Source organism: Mustela putorius, unplaced genomic scaffold, assembly GCF_011764305.1.
Source record: "Mustela putorius furo isolate JIRA1106 unplaced genomic scaffold, ASM1176430v1.1 tig00003863_pilon_pilon_pilon, whole genome shotgun sequence".
Classification (NCBI taxonomy): domain Eukaryota; kingdom Metazoa; phylum Chordata; class Mammalia; order Carnivora; family Mustelidae; genus Mustela; species Mustela putorius.
The window spans coordinates 25513412-25540816 of record NW_025422015.1 but is presented as its reverse complement, the minus strand read 5'-3'; the positions used below and the strand labels follow the sequence as shown (position 1 = coordinate 25540816).

Sequence of the window (27405 nt, the reverse complement as noted above, 5' to 3'; positions counted from 1 at the left end):
GGCTCAAATTCACAAACCCAAGATCAAGAGCTGCATGCTTTTCTGACTGAGCCAGTCAGACATCCTTCTAATATTTAATTTTAAACTTTACTAATACTTACTATTAAAAAATCCTAGTTTATTCCCACATCAAATGGTCACATGACAAAAATAGGCTACATTATACTAAGATTGGGAATTGCAAAAAATGAAAGTTAAAAGAATTGTCCTAATCAAGAAAAAGGAATCTTTGTGCACTGTTGGTGGGAATGCAAACTGGGTCAGCCACTGTGGAAAACAGTATGGAAGTTCCTCAAAGTGTTAAAAATAGAACTACCCTATGATACAGTAATTGCACTACTGGGGGATAACACACAAGAACAAAAAATAAATAAATTCAAAGGGTTGTATATACACCCCTGTGTTTATGGCAGCATTATTTACAATGACCAAGATATGGAAGCAGCCCAAGTGATGACTGTGGTATAAAGATGTGGTGTATGTACAATGGAATACTATTCAGATTTCTGAGGTGAAATCTTGCCATTTGCAACAACATGGATGGATCTAGAGCGTAGAACAAGTAGTCAGAGAAAGGAAATGCTGTATGATTTCACTCATCTGTGGAATTAAAAAAAAAAAAAATGAACAAAGAGAGGAAAAAAGAGAGAGAGAGACAAACCCCAAAACAGACTCTTAACTCCAGAGAACAAACTGATGGTTATCAGATGGGAGGTGGGTGGAGGTGATCTTGATGGGCACCAAGTGATATATGAAACTGCTGAATCACTCTATTGTACATCTGAAACTAAAGTAACAGTATAAGTTAACTACACTGGAACTAATTTTTTTTTTAAATGGTACTAATAATTCATTGACTTGCAATACTTCCATATAATGGATTTTATATGCATCAAGTTAAGTTGATTTAAGAATTATTATAATCTAATTTTAACTATACTAACTCACAAAATAGACAATAACTTTGCAAGAGGCTCACAAAGACACTTGAGAATTGAAAACTACAGAGCCCATGAAGAAGAAAATGGCAGAGTGACACATCTATTCCTAGTACTAACTTGTCATCAGCTGCATACAACTACTATCTAAAGAAGCTGCCAAAATCGGATTGATGAAGAGTATTTCACATATAGATTGGCAGCCACCAACAGTAATGAAAATCTGCTCTAAGTATATGTTATCTATAGTGCATAGTGCTGATTTTCTCTTTACTTCTCTTACAATTTTTATTACAGTGTATGTTTTAGAATGACCATAAATGTCAATAAAGAAATGCATATATAAATGGTACTTGTTCCTTTTTTTTAAACTGATGAACTCTATGATCAAATAAAGTCCTGATTAAGTCACAGATGAGGCATTCCAGCCATGATCTCACTCTGTGGCCAAAACTGGCTTTTCAATTGTCTACCTGAAATTTCTACATGGATAAATAACAGATATTTATATGTCACATGACCACTAGAGATTTTGCATTCCGCACTGAAGCCCTCTTCCCCTGATCTCCACAACCACTCTACTGAATGCACAAACACCTATCTTCTCTTATGACTTTCCTTTCTGCTTTCTTCTCTATGTTCGAGGTGACAGGAATATTTTTCTCTTCCCCAGGATAAGCTCTTTTTGGTCTCCAGATGTTTACACTAGCTTTTCACTTTGTCCGGAACATTCATCTCCAAGATCTTTTCTTGGCTAATTGCTCCTCATCCCTCAGGCCTCTGCTCCTAAATCAGTTCTTCAGAGGGGCCTTTCCTGATCACTTGATGTTACAGGCCCCACTGGCTTCCCAGCCCGCCAGTAGATTGCGTACACCTAGAGCCTTCAAGGCCTACACCGTCTGTGTCTACCCACATCCTCAGCCTCGTCCCCATCATCCTCCCTTCAGTTGCTCTGCTTCTTCCTCACCGGCTTCCTCCGAGTTGTCCGATTAGGTGAAGAAAGCCGTTAGGTGGTTGGCACTTGCTCTGTCCTCTGTGGGAATGTTCTTCCAGATCTGTGAAAAGCTTATTTCTTCAGTTTATTCTGGCCCCTGCTCAAATTTCATCTCATCAGAGATACTTGCCTTAATCATCCTATCAAAAACTCATCTCTGCGGTGCCTGGTGGCTCAGAGGGTTAAGCCTCTGCCTTTGGCTCAGGTCATGACCTCCGGGTGCTGGGATCGAGCCCCGCATCAGGCTCTCTGCTCACCAGGGAGCCTGACCCCCTCACTCTGCCTACTTGTGATCTCTCTCTGTCAAATAAATAAATAAAAAATCTTTAAAAACAAAAACGCATCCCTTCTGTCGCCTGTTTACTTCCTAGATAGTTTTCATGGCACTTGTAAATATTTTAAATCAATCATTCATTTGTCATTTGTCCAGTGCACTGGAATATAGGATCCAGTAGGATAGGAGCTTTGTGTTTTTCCCCACTGTAATTCTATCCTGTTGAACAATGCCTGATCAATATTATCTTTTTTTTTTTTTTAAAGATTTTATTTATTTATTTGACAGACAGAGATCACAAGCAGGCAGAGAGGCAGGCAGAGAGAGAGGAGGAAGCAGGCTCCCTGCCGAGCGGAGAGCCCGATGTGGGGCTTGATCCCAGGACCCTGGGATCATGACCTGAGCCGAAGGCAGAGGCTTTAACCCACTGAGCCACCCAGGCGCCCCTGATCAATATTATCTTAATTTATATACACTATTCCCTGCTGAGCTTCACTTGATGTTTCTCTGTAAAACAGGCTGTTAGGATCACTGTAGTAGAATCATTATCCTTGATTTTTATAATTATATTTTAAGTTAATTTCTAGGAGTCAGATGTTTATACATATTATACATATTATATATTGACACATATTGCTCAATTGATTCCTAGAAAGTCTTTAGTGATTTACATACCTACTAATCATGCCTCCTCTCATTTCTATACATTCATGCCTGTAAGTTTTGTGAATCTTTTTAATATCTGTGATCTCAGAGGTGATTAAGAATGATTTATTACTTATTAGCATTTTATGGTTAAAAAATTTGAAAATTTTGGGGGCACCTGGGTGGCTCAGTCATTAAGCATCTGTCTTTGGCTCAGGTCATAATCCTTGGGTCCTGGGATCAAGCCCAGCATCAGGCTCCCTGCCCAGTGGGAAGCCTGTTTCTCCCTCTCCGACTCCCCCTGCTTGTGTTCTCTCTCTCGCTGCCTCTCTCTCTCTCTGTCAAATAAATAAATAAATAAATCTTTAAAAAATTTTTTTTTTATTTTAAAAATAATTTTAAGCTTTTTTTAATTGTCATATTTGAGGCACTCATATTTTAATAAGTTTCATTTGGACATATGCATAACTATTGTATATCAATATATATAAGGATAGATAAACAGATCTCTCTCTATATATATCACAAATGTGTATATTTTAAAAATATGAATTATGGCAATTAATAATGCTCAGCATATTTTTATTAAAATATTTTAATAATATATTGACACAATAGTACATGCAAATGTTTCTTTTTTTTAAATTTTTTATTTTTTATAAACATATATTTTTATCCCCAGGGGTACAGGTCTGTGAATCACCAGGTTTACACACTTCACAGCACTCACCAAAGCACATACCCTCCCCAATGTCCATAATCCCACCCCCTCCTCCCAAACCCCTTCCTCCCAAAAATTTTTTAAACAAATAAAATAAATTTGAGACATTTTTATATGATTTCTGGCATATGAATTGCCCTTTATATGTTTTTCCATTTAAAAATTTTTATTCATTTTTGTTTATTATTTTTTAATGATTTTTATAAATATTTATGTATTTTTTAATAAAGAAGTTTTCTATTTCACAAGTTCAGTTTTTCATTTTTTAAAATCCTTAGTTTAATATATTCTTCTATGGTTTCTCTGAGTGTTCTTATTGTTAATGTTTTAACTTTTAATGTTTTTTTCTCCATATTTAATTTATGTTGGTACATGTAATAACAGTGGAATTCAAATTAGTTTTATTTTATGTTTTAGAAATTATTATTATTATTTTTTAAGATTTTATTTATTTACTTGACAGAGATTACAAGTAGGCAGAGAGGCAGGCAGAGAGAGAAAGAGGAGGAAGCAGGCTCCCCACCCAGCAGAGTGGGGCTCGATCCCAGGACCCTGGGATTATGACCTGAGCCAAAGGCAGAGGCTTTAACCTACTGAGCCACCCAGGCACTCTGATTTTAGAAATTACTGATCAGTTCTCCTCATTATATATGAACATATGGTAATCACAATAATAGTTAAGATTTCCTGTAAGATATCCATGGGCCAGTCATTTTGCTAAATATTTTACATACAATAGCTCAATTAATCTTCATACCAATCTTCAGGGTTATGATGAAGCCTATTTTTCTCGAAAGAGGGACAGAGAAAATGTCAAACATTGTACGTTGACTATGAAATCATCTCTCATTTGTAACAGACAGGAGGCAGAGTCTTGAGTTTTTAACCTAGTTTTATGCTTCATATCAATAGTGTCATTTAATATGAGCAACATCTTATTAGAGTATCATCCTGCTTATTATTACTGTGGTTAAGTTGGGAGCATTCAAACCAGTGCCACTTTTTCTCAAGTTCCCTCAAACCTCTCTTCTCCCAAAATCTCCTGTCATGGAATCATAACCACAAGATGGGCAAAACCTGGTTTGACTTTCTATACTATTAGAAAAAGCAAAAAGAATATAAAGAATATGTTTCCCTGCACTAAAAACAAGACACCAAAATACTGAGAGCAGATGCTTAGAAAAAATATTCCAAAAGAATACTGGAAAAGTTATGTTATTATCTAATAAAATAGACCTTAATTAAAAAAAATCATTTGGAAAAAGGATGACAAAAAAAGAGTAAGAAGCTATAACCTCATTAATATAAGCACATGCAACAACTCAATCTCAAAAGACAGAAATGAGGAATGATCTAGATAAATGAACAACAAAAGGATTTATTTTATATAACTCTTTCAGAAAATGATAAAGCAGATGAAAAATACAAAATGAGAGCAAGATTCAAACAAAACAATGAAAAACTCAAGCTACTTGGTATGTATAGAGAAATATCATACCAAACAATACAACATATGCCATATGCTTTCTTTGAGCACATGTGAAGTACTTCCAAAGTAGGTTATGTCATACCATAAAGTGATAGAAGTCTTAATTTCAAAGAAACAATGTAATACAGACTATTATTTTCTAACATACAACAAAATTATTAATTAAAAGCAAAAGAAAAGCTAAGAATAGCTAAATAGCTAAAGAAATCCCATATTATCAGTAAATAAATAAAATAGTTATTGGATTAAAAGGAATAAACTGTGAGCTGCATAATCAATCCTACTTGACAAAATTCACAAGACACAGTTAAAACAGTACTTAGAGGAAAAATTACAGTTTTAAACTATAATCAAGAGAATCATGAAATGTCTTTTAAATGACTATTGATTCAACCTAGGATACTAGAGAATAAGCAAAGGAGCAAAAAGAGAAATGAAATAAAATAATGAAAATCAAGTCAGAAATCAATGAAAGAAGCAAAAGAAGAGGGCATATTAACAAAACAAAATTCTGATCTTCCTTCAAAAATCTGTGGTCGGTCAATAGTTCTTATAGGAGATTTCTACCAAATTTTTAGGAAAAATTCCAAAGTTTTTTTTAATTACCCAGAAAATAGAAAACAACAAAAATCACTATAGCTAATTTTAGAAAGTTAGTGTTGCCTTGAATTGAAAACAGGTGAATTTATTGACTCATTTCAAACGTGATTAAATGTAAAAATCTTAAATATCAATTCTACAATTGTATTTTGAAAAAATATATATAATATAAAAGGATCTTCAACTTGAAAATTCTTTTTTTTTAAAGATTTTATTCATTGGGGCGCCTGGGTGGCTCAGTGGGTTAAAGCCTCTGCCTTCGGCTCAGGTCATGATCCCAGGACCCTGGGATGGAGCCCCGCATCTGGCTTTCTGCTCCACAGGGAGCCTGCTTCCTCTTCTCTCTCTCTCTGCCTGCCTCTCTGCTTACTTGTGATCTCTGTCAAATAAATAAATAAATAAATATCTTTTTTTAAAAAAAGATTTTATTCATTTATTTGTGTGTGAGAGAGAGAAATAGCATGAGTGGGGGGAGGGGCAGAAGGAGAAGCAGGCTCCCTGCTGAGCAGGGAGCCCCATGCAGGACTCCATCCCAGGACCCTGGGATCATGACTTGAGCTGAAGGAAGATGCTTAATCAATTAAGCCATCCTAAAAATTCTTTTAAAAAAAAAAAGATTTATTTTATTTGTCTTTTAGGTTATATTTATTTATTTGACAGAGAGGAGAGAGAGCCTGTGTGTAAGCAGACAGAGCAGCAGGCAGAGGGGAGGAAGAAGCAGGTTCCCCGATGAGCAGGAAGCCTGATGGAGGACTCAATACTAGCACCCTGAAATCATGACCTGAGCAAAAGGCAGAAGCTTAATTCACTGAGCCACCTAGGCACCCCAGATTTTTTTTTTTCTTTTTGAGAGAGAGAGAGAACATATGCATGTGAGTAGGCATGCAAGTAGGAGTGGGGGGAGAGAGAGAGACTCTTCCAGCAGACTCCCTGCTGAGCACAGAGCCCCATGCAGGGCTTGATCCCAGAACCCTGAGCTCATGACCTGAGTAGAAACCAAGAGTCAGACACTCAACTGACTGAGTCACACAAGCACCCCTCAACTCAAAAATTCTTTAAAGGTAATGTACATTAACAGACTAAAGAAACCAAAGTACATTATTATCTTAATCAATGAAGAAAAAATATTCACGGAGTTCAGTATCTATTTACTATGAAAACACCTAGAAAGCAAGGAATAGATGAAAATGTCCTTAATTCAGTGAAGGTTAAATACCAATCTTAGAACATCAGACTTAGACGTAAAGAAAGAATTTTTTATGTATTTTCTTTATGATAGGAATTAGACAAGGATTCCCATTTTTGCTTAAATAGTATTGGAGGCCCTGGCCTACAATATAAAGATAAGGGGAAGAAAAGGTTGCAAAACATAGTAGGAAAGAGATGCAACTCTTGATACTTTCTACTGGTATCAATAACTATTGGTTTTAGGAAAACCAACACAAATAAAAAAGATAAACTATTAGAATTAATAAGAGTTCATCAGTACTACTGATATTTACTTGATTCCTCTATGTCAGTGATAGTCCATGAGAAAACAGAAGAAACATGATTATTAGTCAATATAGCAATACATATATATATGTTTACGTGTGTGGATTCTAGGAACTAATCTAGGAGACATTTTATTGAACTCTAATACTTTATCTAGATGGGTTTTGTTTTTGTTTTAATGAGAAAGAAACTATGCTCACACATAGGAAGACCTTACTATTTAAAAATCTGAATCAAAATTAAAAGATCTCTATATTAAAAATCCCAGGTCAGAATGGCTTCATGTGAAAGTCTACTAAATATTTAAATGAGAAGTAACACTAAATTTGCATATTTTAGAAGACTCCATCCAAGAAATTCTATTAATGTCAACATAACTCAGTACAAAAACATGGTTAGGACACGATAAGAAATAAAAATTATATGCTAAATTCATTCTCCAAAAGAGATACAAAAATTCTAAAAGAAAAAAAATTAGTAAACCAAATTTAGTGCTATATGACCAGGTTAGTCTTATTCCACAGGGAAAAGGCTTATTCAACATTTTAAAAATCAATATATACAAAAACCATATAATCATCACAAAAGTCACAGAAAGAATATGTGATAAATTAAATATACATTCATGATTTTAAAAATTATCAGAAAATGGAAACTTATTTAACTTAAAACATACTTCAGGATGAATTACTGAAATCTCTCTGTGGTTGTGATTTTTTTATCATTATTCCTATTCAGTCTTATGGTGGAAGCACTAGTCCTTTAACTGAAGGAAAAAAAATACAATAATTGAAAGGAAGAAATAAGATCCATCAATATTCATATAATAATAAATATATACACAACAAATCCAAAATAACCTAAAGGTATTATTTTTAGAACTCAAAAAACATAACAAAGAGGAAATGAAAGTTTCAAAATATATTATTTATAATGGAATGAAAAAGTCAAATTAAGAGTAAAAGCAAGTATAAGAACTCCACAAAAAAAAAAAAAAGCTATAAAATGAAAGGAGATCTATATAACTAGACAGCTATACCAGGTTTATGGGTCAGAAGACTTCATTTAAAATGATGCCAATTCTCTCTAAAGCAAGGCATTGCTAAGCAAAATACCAAGAAGACTTTTGTGAAAATTGAGAAGTTAATTCTAAAGTGTATACGAAAATTCAAACTACCCAACTTGAAGGAGAATAATAAATTGGAAGAACTTATTCCATAGTATAATTCTCAAATTTGGCTGCATATTATAGTCATCAGGGATATTTTCCAAAACCTGATGGTGATACTGCATCTTTCACATAATTAAATTCTTATCTTTAAGGAGAGATCCAGCATTTTTTTTAATATTTTCCAGGTGTTTCATGTGCATCCAAATTTGAGAGCCACAGCTCTTGCAGCATATTATCATATACAATATAAATTATGTATTATTTTAAACGTGCATTAATTAAGATATGGTGAAACTAATGTAAGGATAACAATTAGCCAAATGGGACAGAATAGAAGCTATGGAAAGAGACACACCCACATATGTATGGACACTGTTTATGACTAATATAGCACAGTAAGGCAGTAGGAAAAAGGCAGTTTTTCAATCAAAGTCACTGCACCAATTGGCTCTATAGAAGAAAAAAATAAACAGTGATCTCAATCTCAAATCATATAAAAAAATATCAATTCTAGTAGACTGTAGATCAAAAGGAGGGAGTAAACAAATGGGATAAATGCTAAGAGAACATCTTCATGAACTTAAGGTAAAGAAAATGTTCTTTGACAACACACAAAAAGGAAAATAATTATTAACTGACTACACTAACGCTAAAATTAAAAACTTCCATTCATCAAAAGCTGCCATTTAAAAAATAAAATGTCGGGACGCCTGGGTGGCTCAGTGGGTTAAAGCCTCTGCCTTCGGCTCAGGTCATGATCCCAAGGTCCTGGGATTGAGCCCCGCATAGGGCTCTCTGCTCAGCAGGGAGCCTGCTTTCCCCCTCTCTCTCTGCCTGCCTCTCTGCCTACTTGTGATCTCTCTCTCTCTCTCTCTATCAAATAAATAAATAAATAAATAGATCTTTAAAAAAAAAAATAAATAAAAAAAAATAAAATAAAATAAAATGTCAATCTATAGACTAAGAGAGGATATTTGCAACACAAGTTGATGACAAAAGGTCAGGACCCACTATATATATATATACAAATATATATACATACATACATAGATACATATGTTAGCATGTGTGTATAATCAATAAAAAGAAGTTACAAAATCCAGTAAATAGATGAGCAAGAGACATGAAAAATGTTTTCATAAAATAGCATTTCTGAGGGCACGTGGCTCAGTCAGAGAAGCGTGCAACACTTGATCTCAGATTTGTGAGTTTGAGCCCCACATTGGTTGTGGAGATCACATAAAAATAAAATCCTTAAAAAGAATAAAATAGTATTTCCAAAAGGTCAATAAACATATGAAAATGTGACCAATCTCATTAGTCACTGGGGAGATTCAAACTCAAACCATGAGCTACCATTATACTCTTACCAGAATAAGTGCAGTCACGAAGACTGATAACATCAAGTGTATTGCCAAAGACGCAGATTACCTGGGACTCCCAAACACACGCTGCTAGTGGGAATGCAAATTAGTATAAATACTTTGAAAACCTGTTTTACGTTATCTATCAAGGCTGAACGTACACATACCATATGACATGGCAGTTCCACTTATGTATATACTTAAGTAAATGCACAGACATGTGAACACACATGTATAAACATGTGAACACACTTGTGCAAGAATGTTCCTGACAACGTTACTGGTAACAGCTCCAAACTGGAAATAATCCAAATGTGCATGAGCAATAAAATGGGTATATAAATTGTGGTAGAGTTAACAAAGAGAATATTATACACATCGAAATGAGTAAGTTATCTAGAACATCATGGTTGGATTTTACAAAGATAATGCTGAATATATATGCCAACCAAACCAAGAACACATACTATAATTTTTTCATTTATGTAAAGTTCATAAATGGACAAAAGTCAGGATAATGGTTACCTTTGGGGAGGATGGTAGATAATGATTGAGAAAGGGCACAAACTGAAGCTTTTAGAATATTTGCAATTTTCTATTTCTTGAGTGTTGGCTCTATAAATGTGTTTACTTTGTGAAAACTCAAACTGTACATTCTTTTCTCTTTCTTATTTATTTATTTATTTGACAGAGAGAGAGAGAGCGAGAGAGCGCACAAGCAGGCAGAGCAGCGGCAGAGCAGCAGACAGAGGGAGAGGGAGAAGCAGGCTCTCTGCTGAGCAAGGAGCCTGACACGGGGCTCAACCCAGGACCCTGGCATCATGAGCTGAGCTGAAGGCAGTTGCTTAAGCAACTGAGCCACCCAGGTGCCCCTGTACATTCTTTTCTCTTAATTGAAGTAAAATACAGTAGTAAAACATTTAAGAATGATATGTCAGAACACATAGAGAAATAAGCTATCTTCTTTTATAAGAGTTAACATAAAAATGTCAAATTTTCTCAAGTTAATCTATAAACTCAATACAACCTGATTAAAATTCTAGTACCATTTCTTCAATAACAAAATTAATTTCTCTGAAAACACAATTACACATCTATGAATAGCTAAGTCAACTTAGCAAAAAGGTGTAAAAACCTGGTCTGGACTATACATGAAATATATTACAATGCTTAACCTGGAACCATTGTTACACACATAGGGTGATTTGAGAACAACTGAAAAGAGATGAGTAGAGTAGAAGAAATACTTCAGAGACAGACTAATCCAGATGTGAGCCCATAACATGATTTAAAGTAACAACACAAATCAGTTGGGAAAGATGACTCGCTTAGTAAATGGTACTGGGAAATCTAGTTTATTATATGAAAAAATCTAAAATTGGATTGCTCTACAATGTATCTCAAAGTGTCTTCCAAGTGGATTAAAAAATGAGAAATAAAAAACTGTAAAGTTGATATACAATAATAAAGAAAAATATCTTTGTAACTTCTCATGCAAAGCTTCAAAAGCAAAACATGAGACAAAAAAAATGATTTGGGGCTGGCTTAGGAACAAAGATACATTTCATAATATGGTCTGATTCCACATAATCGATTTACAAATGAATTCAACAAAACCCTATGTCAAGCTGATGATGACAGCAGGTGAATGTGTATATGTGTGTATGAGCTAGATCTGACTTTTGTCAATCATTATTTCATAATATAATATCTAAAACCCTATTTTGTCTATGAATAGGACAGATTTGCCTACCAACAGTTATCTAACTTAATTTCCCAGTAGTTTTTTTGAATCTAATTCTACCACTCTTGTGACTAGAAATATATATTTTCCTAGAAAATAACTCTTTGTCCTACATGTTTTCAAACTCACTCCTTAAAGATTCTAGGGTATATTCCATAGGATTTAACATTCTTTTACTGAATTAACACAGTAAGTCACCTCAAAACACACTAACTTATTATTTAAGAATCTTAGCTGAACTCTAACTTTTCAACATAAGATTCTTACAAATCATCTTTGATTAGCAGATATTAACTTCTATGCCTTCAAATCAGAATGTCATTATTTAAGGAATTAGAGGAGTTAGGCCACTACAGAAAAAGTGAGAGAAATGTTGGCATAAGTAACACTGCAAAGTGGTTAAGAGTTTGGTTAGTTTTTCTTTCTAAACACTGTGTTTTTAATAGCTGTTTTATTTAAAAAAAATACAATTTTATTTTGCATATTCTAGAGATATAAACATGCATAGTAACTCTTCACTCCTGGAGTATAACCCATCTCAAAGAAGAGACATGTTGGACTGTTAAGAGGCCTACAAAAAAGCTCAAAAAGCTTCACTTAATTCCTTTTCCCTTATCTACCCCAGTTTCTTCTCTCTAGCACTCTGGGATTGTAACCACCTATCCGTTAATTACTTTCTTTCTTTTGTGATTACCTTTCTTTCAACAGAACTCACATACTTTCTATTAAAATTTCCCCTTCCAGTTCCCAAAAGTGCATACCTTATTAGCAGTTTCTAGCAGCCAAGGGAGAATAGGGTGCTTACCTTCAAAATAGATGCCTGACTGGACTTCTAGGACCCTAGGAAGTGTCCTGAGGTCAAGGGACTGAACGAACTCTTCCAGCGACAATGCCATGGCTTGGGTCTTGCACAGTCCAAGCACTTACAGAAGCTCCTGCCTTCTGGGTGTCGCTTGTTTGCAGCTGTTGTCCCTGCTGATCATTCCTCCTTCGGGCAGGCGAGGATGTCACACTGGAGTCCCACTAGGGTGGAGTAGCTCTGTGTGGGGAGAACTGTGAGGTGGGAAGGAGGAGGCAGGGGACAAAAGGTGTGACAGCTCTTTTTGTTCTCATTGTGGCTTCATTTCCTTCTGACACTGAAGCAGAACAGGATGGGGGGGGCGGCGGTGAGCATGTCTTAACAGACAATGCCAAAAAAAAAAAACCAAGAGTTGGTAAGTAGCTCACTCTGTCTGTTGCCAGCCCAGGTGCGCCTCTACAACACTGGCAAGACTGTTGGGACTTAGGGCTGCATGTGGCTTTTTGAGCCAGAAAAGAATAGGAATACAGGACTAGAGTCAAATCTTAAAATGGCACCATGTTAATTCTTTATGTCTTTAGCTTATTTCTAAAGTTTGGCTTTGTGCCTTATTTGCATACTCTCAGTGCTTTCACATTAAATTTGGTTACAAAAGTGCTCTGTGTCAGCTTTTTTGAGAAATCTGATACTCTGAAGAGAGAGGATCAAAACAACTTTTTATTGTTCCACATTAAAAATTTTGCTGAATCTTAAAGGAGGGTGGGGGAGGAGCACAATATGCAAAATGATACAGTAAATTAATCCAGTAGGTTAATACGAATTTTCTAATCACTACAGAATAGTGAAAGTATCTAAATCTGTTGTAAGGAAACTGGGTTTCCTGGGTTTAACTCTCTTTAGATGTATAGGTGACTTCAGCCTTATTGTCTCTGTTCCTCATTTGGCTCAATTATTAAATGGAAAAAAAAAAAAGTAGAAGGAGTCAATGAATCAAGCAATTTCTCCCTAGACTAAAATTCTGCATTTCGGATTCTGTAGTCCAAATAGTAGGGAGAGGGGCATGTCCAAAGTCAAAGAAGTGAGAGAACCCTTGTTGAAACAGATCCCTTAAAAGTTCCCCTTCTCAGGGTCGCCTGGGTGGTTCCATGGGTTAAAGCCTCTGGGTTAAAGCCTCTGCCTTCGGCTCAGGTTGTGATATCTGGGATAGAGCCCCACATGGGGCTCTCTGCTCAGCGGGGAGCCTGCTTCCCCCTCTCTCTCTTCCTGCCTCTCTGTCTACTTGTGATCTCTGTCTGTCAAATAAATAAACAAAATCTTAAAAAATATATAATTCCCCCCTCTCTATTCTTTGTATTTAGCACAAACAATGTTTTATACCTAGTTTATACAACTCAAATTGATATTTTCTTTCTTTTTTTTTTTTTTAAGATTTTATTTATTTATTTGTCAGAGAAAGAGAGAGAGCACAAGCAGGGGGAACTGCAGGCAGAGGAAGAAGCAGGCTTCCTGCTGATCAAGGAGCCCCCATGCAGGACTAGATCCTCATGACCTGAGCTAAATGCAGCCGCTTAACCATCTGAGCTACTCAGGCGTCCCTCAAGTTGATGTTTTTTAAGTCTCTTTAAGGATAAACAAAGGAAGACTAGTTAGTATAGGTACAGGTGAAAGATACTAAGAAGCTGCACATTCTCCTTATAAACTGGGAACTCCCGGTTCTTTGTTGGGAAATTGTTATAGCTTCAGGCTGCAGAGTATAGCTAGACAGAGGGGGTCAGGGCTCACCCCAGCTCCACCATTCCCTTCACATAAGTGACTAAGCAATAAAAACGCAGCCTTATTTTGATATAGAGCTTACAAAACTCTTTCAGCTCAAATCATATTTGACATTTGCAATAATCTGCTTGGCTTCATTTCTTTCTTTACAAAACTTGAATTCATGGGGTCCTATTCATAGTTTTCACTAGTTGCTTCTACTTCCTCACTTGGAACTATGTCCCCAAAATCTCCCAAACTTGATCAGTCTGCCTCCTGCACACCCAAGCTCAGGCTCTTCAATTGGCTGCAAATACTGTTTACAGCCTAATAGCATATCTCACATTGTGGATCATATAAAAAGGGCTGCTGTGGACGGCTCCTTAAAAGTCATACATCTTTTAGAACTGGTGCCACAACCAATTTCATTTCATACTTACTCCAAGCTAGATTTTACTTGTTTTTTTTGTTTGTTTTTATTTTTGTTTTTTAACTTTCCCAAATCAACTTTCTATCCTACTAGCCAATAAAGCCTTTTTGAAATACCACCTGTATCTTAGTTATGTATGCTATCCCTGCTTCTGTTCTTCCAACAGATAACCCTTGGTTTCCGCTATAATCTGATTCTCTGATATTACCAATCTTAGTTAATGAGATTGGTTAATGAGTAGATTCCATTCTACCAGTTTCCCAAGCCAGAAGGCTGCATCATGGGAGAAGCCATTTCTGGCCTCTGAATCCCTCAACCCCTCACTGTCACTCATTCTGTTCTTGTTCTGTATCCCCACGGTTACTACTTTAGTCTACATAGAAATCACTTCTGACACCGTAGGCAAGGAATTCGTGACAGGAGCAGCCAAGACAAAACCTACAAATAAAAATTTTGAGAAGGTTCTAAAGTGGATGACTACAGTTGAACAACTGAAACAGTAAATTACAAGTGCAATAATAATGATATTAATGAGAGCTCAGAAACAAACCAGAGTACAATGGTTTCCTATATGAAAAAGGTGAAATTCCAACGCAGTAGAGAAAAATATTTTATTCAACAAATAGTTGTTAAATATTTTTTAAGTAAGTTAGTTCCCTAACATTCTAGGGACCAAAATTAAATTTAGATAAATTTAAAAGTTAAGCTTAAATAAAAATAAAACAAAGGAGAAAATAGAAAAATGTCTGAAGAAAGTAAGGGAAGAATTTTTTAAAGAATTTAATGCAAGGAAAAGACTAATAGATTTGATGACAGACATAGGAAATATGTCTATAAATCAAAAAGAAGCTTTAACAAAATAGAAAATAAAAACACGCACACACTTCAAATTAAGAATTGATGTCTGGGATGCATAAAGAGCACATATTAAGTGATATGCAAATAAAAAATATTTAAGGACTTCTGCTTCTGGCTATGAGCTTGTATCTGACCAACTCTCCAACCAACAGCAACGAGAATAGTGAATGGTTTTTTGACACTCTTGTTTTAAGGAATAGGAGAGCTATCAGAGCAGTTGGGACTTGAGATGCCAAAACCAGAAAAACAGGGAAACACAATGAGAGGAACCCAACCTTCCACCCCTTTTCTCCCCTCAAGGCATGTGTGGATTAATATTTGGCATCAAAAGAGAAGCTGAAAAGTAGATCCTACGTGGTGGTTAAGGGGGAAGGAAGCCGAGTTGAATTTCTAGCAGTTTCAGATAGCTAAGGAGATAAAAATTGGAATTTGGGGCTAGCAAGGCATCTAGGGAAACAGAAATGAGTTGTTTAGCACCATTTTCTCCCTTCAGGGTTTCGCGCGTTCAAAACCAGCATAGAGTTGATTGTATGACACTGGTTAGAAAGTGATCTGTAAAAAGTTGACAAAACCAAGCAGCACTTTCTGGGGTCTCATTGGCGGGAAAACACACCCTGCTAAAGGGGAGGAAGGAGCTCTGGTAAATACCCTGTGTTTTTGGCTGGGGCCCCTGAAGCCTAGTCCCTAAGAGAACAAAAGGGGCGATTATAAATAAGCCTTACAATATTGAAGCCCAGATCAAAGTTACCTCAACCCCTGATTGGATTAAAGTAATCTGCCCCATTTGAGATGCGGGACAAAAGCAAACACCCTGTCACTGGGGAAAAGCAGCCAGAACTTCTACAGTATTTTAAACACAATGTCTAGGATTTAATAATTTAAAAAGCTCAGTATGGAGTTATGAAGCATGCAATTTAAAATAATTTTGATTAACATGGTAGAAACTAGAAGACAAGGAGAATTTCAGTAGAGAAGTGCCATCTATTAAAAGTATCAAATTGAATTCTAGAGTTGAAAAATAACAACTCAAATGAAGACTTCTGGACATAGGGTAAGAGAAGGTTCGTAAGTGGACCAAGGAAAAAAGAAAATATTCTCTATTAAAGAGAGGTAAAAAGAATTCAACATATAAGAATAGAAGAGACATTTTAGCCGCAGTGAATAGGTCTTAGGTGACCTTGCATCCTCACCTGAAAGGCGAGACGGCTTAGAGGGAGAAGCAATATTTCACCAGGTAATGGCTAAAGATTCTCCAACAGGGTTCCATGGTTCCTGCGGTGGGGGTTCCCGGGAATCCATCTCTCGCTACAACAGTGTGGGGGGATCAGGGAACAAACCCGAGGCCACCCTTTCCGGCAACCTTGACCCACCCTCCAACCTCTCTTCCAATCGCAACCTTCAGAGCCATGGTCGCAGCATCCCCTGCCTCCAGGACCAGCCAACACTGGTGTTTTGTTTTCTTTGTTTCGTTCCGTCTTTGTGCACTTAGCTCCTCACTGCCATCGATCATGAGCCCCAGATTCACGGGAATTATTCCAGCGACAACACGCACCTGCGGGGCTTCCACACCTGCCTCTCCCTGGGCCTGTTTGCGTCGTGACGATGTGGTTCTGGAGGTCTCCAGCCATGTGCTCTGGCATGGACTTTGGAGAAGCGCGAGGCCTCCTAGCTCTCCCAAGCGCAAAACCAGCTCAGAAACCGCGCCCTCCCCTTGGGCCTGCACACGCCGCCCCGAGACAGGTGGTAAAACCCAGGACATCCCGCAGTCACCCCGGTCCTGGACAAGAACCTGCCCCAGGCGGGGGTTCTGCAGGCCCTGGGTTCCGCCCAGGCAGCCATACCCCACCTCTGACTCCCTGATGAGCCGCTTCCCGGGTAAGAGGAGAATAGCATCAGGAAGTAGGCAGCCACCCTACTCTCCTCTGCAGGCTGGCCTGGGCCAGTCTCTGGAAAGGCTTAAAGTCAAGCAGGAATTAGGAGCCCCCAGAGCCCAGCGGGCTTCGAGGGCTGCCTCTGTTGTTCCCCTGGTGTTAGGGCTTCCGCCTGAGCCTCTTCCTTCCGTCCCTGTGCAGCTTTTTAATGACCCTGGAACCATTTCCCTAGCCAGGGACCATATGGAAACAAGGCAGCTTTTTTCAGAGGGGATAAAAAAAGTGTACAAGTGGACCAGTGCAATTCAAACCTGTGTGTTCAAAGGTCAATTGCACTCAAATGCTGAGAGAAAACTGTGTATTTAATTCTTAAAACCCGTATATTGCTGAGGATGCAGAATATTCGCCTGTACTACAAACTGATGTGATCTATTTTGAAAAATCAATTTGATCTAGTAATTTTACATTTAAATGTAATCAGATAAAGATTATACACACAAAGATTTATTTATACCATTCATTGAAGTGTTTATTACTTTTAATGGCAAAAAAAGGGGAAAGAAAACTAGAGTACAAGAATAGAGGTTATTTACATAAGTTATTCGCATGATTATATACTAAGCTGCCACTAAAAAGCATGTTTTCAAAGAAAATTGTTGACGTGAGAAATTTGCCAGCAACATAATGTGAAAAATTGAGGATAAAGGATAAGCAGCATAGAAAAGAAAGTCTAGAATAGGTACTAACTTTTATATTTTTAATATGCTTGTGTGGTTTTATTTTTAAAAAAATTAAAAGATTAAGAGTCAATGAAATTGTTTTCTTTTGAATAAATAAAGATTACTTTTTTAATTTTGTAATTTCTAACACCTTCATTTCACTGTTTTCACCTAAGCTACCTATTACTCTATCCCTCTTTATTACATTTGGTGGACATTTTTATTCTTTGTCTTACCTTTATAATCATAACCGTGCTCTTTACTTTGAAATGCTCTCTTTTCTTGGCTTCCTTCAGTTTTCATTCTATTTTTCTACTTGCCTCATCCACGTCAAATTTGCAGTTTCCCTTTTCTCTGCTTTTTAAATATTGTGTTCTTGCTCACATTTACTTGGGGCATTTAACTGCAATTTCTATCTTAAATGCAATGTATAAGGTAATATGAAACACCAAAAGGGCCAAGTTTAAAAATCAAATTTTCTTGGACAAAGGGCCTTATGGAGAACAGGCTATCCCATCTCTTATTGTTATTGTCAGGAAAAAAATATAAGGCCAATGGTCCTGGTTTTACAAAATTTTCAAAAAAATTAAAAATGGGGGTACCTGGGTGGCTCAGTGGGTTAAAGCCTCTGCCTTTGGCTCAGGTCATGATCCCAGGGTCCTGGGATCAAGCCCCACATCAGTCTCTTTGCTTAGTGGGTAGCCTGCTTCTCTCTCTCTCTCTGCCTGCCTGTCTGCCTATTTGTGATCTCTGTCTGTTGAATAAGTAAATAAAATCTTTAAAATATAAAAATAAGGGAAAAAAATCAAAGCTGATGTTTTCCTTGTGAATTCACCTTTTATGTGTTAACAACTAATTCTCATTTCTAAAAGTGATGGCCAAGTTAATATTTTTATGTAAAATTGTTTGATCCTTTTACTAAAAACTTGCGACTTATTCTCAGAAAAAGGAAATGATAACCGAAAATCAATCAGTTAAAAGGCTGCCCATTATGACCTCCGACCTGTACCAGAAGAGTGATGGCTTCTAAGTCTTTGTCTCCGGCCCAAATTCTTTACTGAGATCCAGACCTGTTTAAGACCTGGATATTTTTCAAATTTTATATTCAACATGCGCAAAATTGAATGGTTCATTTTTTCTGCTTTCTCCACTCCCACTCCAATCTCCTGTACTCTCTGTCTCAGGAAATAGCAACAACCTCCATCCAATTTGGAAGTCAGAATCCTGGGTCTTTTAATGACACTTTCCTCTCTGTCATACCCTCTATCAATCAATCAGTGAGGAAATCCAGGTCTATTGCTAGGATATTTTTCAACTCTCCTATCTCTCCCCAAGACCACTGGCACCTATGTAATGAAGGCCACCACTATCTCTTGCCTACATGAGGGTAAAAGTTCTTAGTTCTTAAAACTTCCTTCCTCACTGTGAAGTCCATTTGACCTTTCTAAAGTATTAATCTGACCAAATTCCTCCCTTCATTAAAACACTTCTTTGAAATGAACATAACATTTTTTTTATCAACTATACCTCAAACAACAAAACTTTCCCAGTTTATTCTTCAGCAGTTATTATCTGGAGACTCTGTTACAATGAATAGATTGCAAGTGACAGGAGCTCAACTCAAACAGTGTGCTCCACACAACTTGTGGCCACAAACTGTATGAGACATTTGGTCCTTTTGTTTAGGAAAAGTTGGAATAAATACTTGTGGCTGAAAGGTTTTGTTCTCAGGTAAGCATCAACAGTGTTTGAGGGCATCTCTCTCAGAAAGATGCATTCACATTATCCCAGTAACTCAAATGTGCTTGGAAATGTCCTGTAGAGAAAAATCTCTGTTCAAACACTGAGCTTGTCCCTCAACGATTTTACCAAAGAACAGAGATGGCCTTGCCCATTAGCCAACCTAAAAGGAAATGATAGAGTTATAGTTAGTCATCATCCCACCATTGCCAATCTTATCTGCCCTAAGAGAAGTAATGTTGGAGAACAAAGAAAAACAAAGAAAAGCTAAAAACAAGTTTTGCTCAAGATGTTCATTCCTTTGTTAAACACTTAGAACCTATTTTCCTAAAAAGTGAGTACAACTAGGTGAACACAAAAAACAAATAAGAAAACAAAAACTCACTACATAAACTACAAAACAGGGGTTTAAAACCAATATTTGGGGGCGCCTGGGTGGCACAGTGGGTTAGGCCTCTGCCTTCAGCTCAGGTCATGACCTCGAGGTCCTGGGATCGAGCCCCACATCGGGCTCTCGGCTCAGCTGGGAAACTGTTTCCCTCTCTCTCTCTCTGCCTGCCTCTCTACCTACCTGTGATCTTTGTCTATCAAAACAAAAAACGAAAAACAACCTTAAAAAAAAGTTAAAACCAATATTTGAATATTATGAAATAATACTTTTTGAGAGGAGACTAAACTTAGAGATGGATCATTTTGACTGGTATCTAAGTCTCTAAATTTTCTAAAGCATTCTCCTCATAGTTTATTTCTGAAATAATAAAAAAGTAAGCCTTTCCTAGAAAAAAGGAGTTGCTCTCTAATGTGGAAATTATTGTTTCAAGTCACTGATGTGTTAAGAACCAATTCTAACTACAGGATAAACTGATTCTGAGAGATCAGACAACATCATCAGAGCATCAGGTTCAGATTTCTTATGCATGGGTTGCATTTCAGAAAGGTCATGCTGCCTTGGCAACACCTGGCAACTCGAGACCTATATCGGCATTGATCCAAGTGCAATTGAAAGGGTACTCCTTTCTCCTACTTACACCAGGAAAAATCCCAGGATAAGCTGGGATTGATTCACATTGGGTTACATGTTCATCTTTCAACCAGTCTTTGTGACTAAGGAAATGAAATATGCAAGTTGCCCAAGTCAAATTCATATATTTTTTATTAGGCTCTTGTCCCTGCTAAGTCACAATAATAGAGTTGGGAGAGGACAGGTCTCAAAGGAAGGTCAGCATGCGATTACCAACAAAAGGAGAAATTGGTGTTTGGTGGGCAAATTCATAGTATACTTACCATAAGCGTTCCCGGTGCTATATATGGCTTCCTATTTGCAGTACTTTGATCACCTCGTTCTACCATCTCCAACTGGAGATAGACTTACATACATTCTTAATTTATAATTTAGTGTAATTTCTAATTTAGTATAATTACGTACATACTTAATTTATAAATATGAATTATTTTAATAATCCAGAAAGTATTTTAATAGTCCAGAAAGAAAACTAAAACATGCTATAAAACTATTTAATTATCTTGTCAAAATCCACATAGTCATATCTTTAAAAAGATTGCTAAATCAAAACGTTTCCCTTCTCCAGTTACTCTGTGTAAATATCTCACAACCTGTAAGCGTGTGCCTTCCTCAGGGCCTTATTTTCTTAGCGCCAGCTTCTAGCATTCTAATTCACCTTTTGAATGAAGCTCAATGCAGGGCTCACATTTCTTCCCAGGTAGGTTCGTCGTGGTGGTTACCCTTTTTTCAACCCTAATGCTTAATTGTTTTTTTCTGCTAACATTTGTTGAACCTTCTTCTGCATCTGTCATTATAAAAGGCACTGAGAAAATAAATAGCCCTTAAATAAGATTATATTTTAGCAGACCATGCACACAGCTTAAGAATCATAATCTAATGTACAAAGTTCTCCATAGAGATGAACAGGCTACTTTATGGGAACACACAGGAGGGACACTCAACTCTGGGACTTGAGAGTTAAGAATGGTTTCCCCTAGGGAGAGTGTTCCTGAGCTAATTTTAAAATATAAGTGGTAGTGAGCTAGCTAAACCTGCTCACCTTGTAGAAGCTTTACTCAAATGGATGCACATTTTTCCATGGGATTCTGCCTATTACCATATAGTACAGAGCAAAAGCACAGGTTGAAACAGGAATGTTGCAAAGAAGAATGACCTGGATATTGGCATCATGCGACTCCTGCACGGACATTGCCCTTGCTGTAGAACCAACCCCTTTCTTCAAAACCATAATGACTGATCAAAAATAAAACCCCTTCACTCATGAAATATATTCCATTTTCTTTCTCCAAATAGTAAAGTTTCTGTGATGATGTAACTCTACCATTTTCTCCTGACGTTTATATGGCATTATTTAACAATTCCAATATGCTTATAGAAAAGATATTCCTACTTTACCAGGTCTTTTCTCCTTTTCATATATTTGTTATATCTGAAAGATAATCAGGGATGTCATTTACATATAAGTGTGATAACATACTAGAGTCTCTGAGGAACAGTTCAGTCCTAAGAATTCGAAAAAATAAATTTTAAAAGATTCACAATAATTTCTCATTACAAATTAAATGTTAATAACGTTCCGACCTCTTTAAAAGATCAGGGCTTTCTTTTCAGACCTAAAAACTTTAAAATCTATTAAATATAAATGATATTATAAAATAAAATCTAGAGAAAAATAAAATACTAAAATGTATGTTAAATATAAATTATTTGCTTTGGCAAATTTAAGTAAGGTTATGTATTTCTTTTTCTTTTTTCTTTTTTTTTAATTTCTTTTCAGCATAACAGTATTCATTGCTGGGTTATGTATTTCTTTAACCCAAGACAGTTTCATGAGCAATAGACTTTCTGTTTAAACTGTCATATAGATACACACACAGACACACACACACAAATACATATATATATATATATATATATACACATACATATACACATATATATGAAATTGTTCTTTGTAAACTTTTTTTCACTTGGTACCACCAGACTGAGTAAGGTACCAGGTGACTAAAACTCTGGAGTATCGGTAACAGATTATAGGGAGACTGATAAGAGACGGTAACAAAAATAAACAACCATACAAAAATAAAATAATGACCAATGACTCTATATATGCTGGAGACAGAGTGGTGCATGTTGCGGCTTGGTAGGATTCCTACTTCCTAAAATATTTTAATAACTGAATTAAGTATTTTGCTCACATGACAGATAAGCAATATATGGTTGAGATCATTATGTTTCTCAAAGTCCCCCTATTTTACAAACTAAGTAGTATTATACAATTTAACTGAGATAATTTTCAAAGTTGGAAAAGTCATATATCTAGTGACATGATAACCTGAGTCAGGAACTACTTATGGAAAAAAAAAAAAAATTGTTGAAAAACTATACCTCCCTCAACCCCAAGTAAAAATCTCAGAGAAAAAGATTAAGGAATAACAATGTGAGGGATTTGCAGATTCACTTTATATAAAGAGAATGACTTTAGATTTCATTACTTTCCAATACATCCAATTTATTTCCCTTCCTTCCTTCCTTCCTTTTCTTTCTTGCTAGCTCGCTCTTTCTTTCTTTCTTTCTTTCTTTCTCTGTTTCTTTCTTTTTCTACACATGAAATAGCTAAGAATAAATGAAGTAAAAGGCTTATCTTATCTCCACCTCCTTCGGGTGGTTATATTATACATTTATACACAAATACATGATACAGTTATGTAATCACTGTGTATAATATGCATATCATGCATAATAATACAGTTAGAGTCCTTTGTAAGAGTCTGGATTCTGTCCCAGAATTCCTGGGCAATTATCACTTTTATAAGTTCTTTATCACCTAGCAGTGAGATGTCTAATTATCTTTTCTAAGATACAGAAGAGAGACCAAAGAATACATATGAGTATTAAATTCCAAGCTAGTAATTATGTTTTGCTGTTGAAAGTATTTAAATACATGTTAACATATGAATATGTACGGGAAATAAAAAACACGAAAATAATCCAAAACAATACTAGAATGAATAAGTACTTCAGGGCCTACTCCTGCTTTGGAATACTCGGCAGAGTGAAAAACAAATTATGTACAAATGTACACACAAACATGAGTGCATTTCAAACACAAGAATAAAAGAAGTCACCAAATAATACGTATATAATTACATTTAATACAAATGTGGATTTCAATTAATACATAGTATGAGAAGCAAAGAAATAAGAGACACAAAAATCAGGATACTACAAATATTGTAAAGAAGAAAGAAAGAGATGTGTTCAAGGAACTCAGAGGTAGTGGTAATGGTCTATTCCTTAAGCTGACCAGGGGTTTGTTATTATAATATTATTTTTATTTTTATTTATTAAACATCAAATGAGTACATATGTTTATGCACTTTGTTATGTACTTAAAATTATAAAGCTGAAATAGCCAAAACAATGTACTCATTTATTCATTTACCTGCTAGAGATCTACTGTACTTGTGCCATATGCCAGACACTGAACTTGTTAGAGATTCTGCTAATCCCAAACAGGTCATGATCCCTTTACTCAAGGAGCTGATAGACTAATGTTTGATTGTTTGCAAGCAATAGACAATATGATATTTTCTCAAAAAACATCATGAGTTTACTATCCATGGACAAAGCTTATTCTCTGGATGCTCACTTTCCTCTGGATGCCTTTCTCAAATCCTGAAGCATGTACTTAGCTTAACAGGGTTGAAAAACTATGGAAGTCACCTTAGCATTCCAATTTTCCATATCATCTTAGACTCGGAATCCCTTACGTCCAGGACTAGTTTGAGAAGTTCTCACTAGAAACTGGAACCCTTCTTTGAGAAAACTTCGACCTCTAGATATGACTTGCTTGCATGGTCCAAGTTGAATTATTAATAGACACAATATTATAACTGAAAAGTATTTAAAAGCTCCAAGCAAAAAAGAAAAGCTATGATCTTCCTGAAATTATGAAATATGTCAAATGTCTTCTGGTTCTCTAGAGCAGAACCTTTCACAAAAAAATAATTTTTTCATCTCACAAAGTCCAAACCATTTACTATGGAAGTTAAGGAGGTCTCCAGGACCTGTCCTGAAGTTATCTCCTTTCCAGTGTTTCTGCTATGAAACCCACTGTTTAAACGATGTGAACCTCATTCTTTAGGAATATGTCCCTTAAATAATGGGGAAAGATGGTTCTTGAATGTGTTTCTTAGCAGTCTGATTGGATGACGCGTGCAGCCCTGATTTTTGCACAACCTCAGTGGCCACAGAACTGCAGGGCTCTTTCTGGCCAGGTCAGATCACAGCCGCATCCTGACACTCGATATCAAACAGCTGGATAGACAGTGAAGTAAGAACTGATTCCTCAGAGTAAGGCAAACAGTTCCTGGGTGTGGAAAAAAGTGTCTCCTCCATTCATCATTTAAGTTCCCACTAGAATTCTTTTACCTCCCTGAAGCCTTTTTTGATCTTTAAAGTATTTTCAAAAATCTCTGTTCTTTCATAGAAGTTTCAGTAACCGACCATCTCTTACTACCTGGCCTTTTGTATGCTTTTCTCTGTTTCTGGATTTAAAATTCTAAAGGGAAAGCTCTGTGTCTAATTCAGCTGCATGCACTTCATAGCTCCAAGCACTGTGCTAAGAATATTTCCCAAAAGAGCGAATGAATGGCTTTTCCGTATTTGTTGTATTTAATGGAATAATGTGGAGCTGATCCAGGTCAAGCTCTGCCTCCACCCTCCTCTTCTTTTCCTCAAGATTACAGAGTAAAGTCCTGACTGGACCTCAACATGGGCCAATGCTAAGGCATTTGTCTCACCGAGAGACTTCTCTGTTGAAGTAGGACTATAAATTTAGGTTTTTAATCCCCAAAGCACTATTTACTCAGCATTTGAAGTAAATATTGACCACATAAAGACGCTAAATATTTTCCTCCTGAGTAAGATTTTATAGCCCATACCTTAGAATTCAGTCACATGTGCTATATTCCTAGACTACTGCTATTGAATTGGTAATGACAATCAAGGACTGTGTTATTTCCTTGGACTTAATCTAGAGGAAATATTGCTCTCGAACTCCTTCCTGAACAGTACAGAGAAATGGTAGATGCTAAGTCTTATACTGCTATTCCTATAAAGGCTTATCTGTGAAGATACTATGAAAAATATATATTCCCTTTTCTTGTCACTTTGTAAATGTTTACAGCATGAACCCCTTATGCTGTATATTATTTCACAAAATGATAGAGTTTAAGGAATAAAAGGAATCTCAAAACATAACTGTATGTCCTCCACAAAGTCTTATTTTATTAGAAGTAAAATAGTATTATAAATAAAATTCCAAGTAAAATATTTTATAAATGCACACAGTTTGGTTATCAGAAGAGCAACTGACTTTGACTTTATATATTACCCGTGAACCTAATAATCGCTAATTTTTGGTATTGGATTCTTTTTAGAATCAGCTACATTTTATTTTTTTCCAGCTTTACTGAAATATGGTTGAGAAATAAAATTTGAAGTTGTACAATGTGATGTTTTGATAAATGAATACATTGTGAAATGATTAATGCAGTCATTAATACAATCACAAACATATCCATCACCTCAAATAATAACCTTCTTGTGTGTGTGATAGAACACTGGAAATCTACTTTCTTAGCAAATTATTCATTTGGTCAACTTGTTATGGTTTTCATTGTATAAATCTTTGACTTCCTTGGTTGCATTTATTCCTCAGCACTTTATTTTCAACTCCATGTTACTTTAATTTTACATATATTAAAGTCCCACTATAATAGTACCTTACTGATGGAACCATTTTTGTCCTTTTCATGGGAAATCTACTTTTAGAAGAACCACAGAAAAATGTTTTAAAGCTTTTGTTGGAGTGCTGAATGGGGTTTATTTTACTTCCCTTTTGGAAACAAAACTGAAAACAGACATTAGAAGCAACATGATGATGTTAGTATTTGGTTGTCATTGTTTGTTTCTTTTGTTATAGCTGGACTAGAGAACATAACTGTGACTATTAGCTAAAAGGCTAAAAGTAGAGCTTCCCAACACCTTCCAGCAAATCTAGAGTTTGGAATTGACAGTTAAGGGAGTTGAAGTTTCAGATTCTAAATTCAGGAAAATTCACAGCCTCCTTCGCAAGTCAGACTTTCAGGCCTATCTCTAAAAAACAGGCCTCAGGCCCTGACTTGGTTAGTCAAGGCAGAGAAAGATAGAGTGATCTGACTGGGGGCAGGAGCAAGAGACAGACAGAGGGGGAGAGAGACAGGCAAAACCACACATGAACCTTTATCTCACTCTTACCAAAATAAAACTTCTGTTAGGAGAGGAGCAAGTAGGAAAGAAAAATGGGTAAACTTTTTCCCCAGCGTTTAAAATGGAGTGCAGAAGTTCCTATTTTGTGTGAAATTGACATCTAGAAAGAGTCAGAAAATCAGCCCTATATTTGTTTAATTTAAAAATTGTTTTATATTTGAAACTGAGAGAAAGTGTTAGAAGGAAAATCTATATTTTTTTACATTGCAATTAAATTCCTTTATTGAAAAAAATAACTTAGGGAAAGAGTCAGAAGGATAACCAAAGCTAGAACCATAACCTTTCTGTGGGAAACTTAAATGTTGACAGCAATAAGACAAAGGGAGTAAGAGAAATAAAATGGATGGCCTTCATTCATTTCAGTCGTTTGGACAAAATAGTTAATTCCTAAATATAGCAATGTTAGCTTCTAAATCTTATACTTTCACCTTCTGATAGAATCAGTGAACTCTTCAATCTGCTT

The 27405-nt window shown here is 36.1% G+C and overlaps 1 protein-coding gene across 2 annotated transcripts in view; it reads right to left on the bottom strand.

Annotated features, from left to right (window-relative positions):
* The window catches only part of THEMIS (thymocyte selection associated), a 184870-nt gene extending 172298 nt beyond the window's left edge, over positions 1–12572 (bottom strand). For both annotated transcript variants that reach the window (XM_004740174.3, XM_013063567.2), the window contains exon 1: positions 12240–12572. In XM_004740174.3, the coding sequence (XP_004740231.1) occupies positions 12240–12330 (91 nt within the window). In that variant the 5' untranslated portion in view covers positions 12331–12572. The remainder of the gene's footprint in view (positions 1–12239) is intronic.
* Between the last annotated feature and the right edge of the window lie 14833 nt (positions 12573–27405).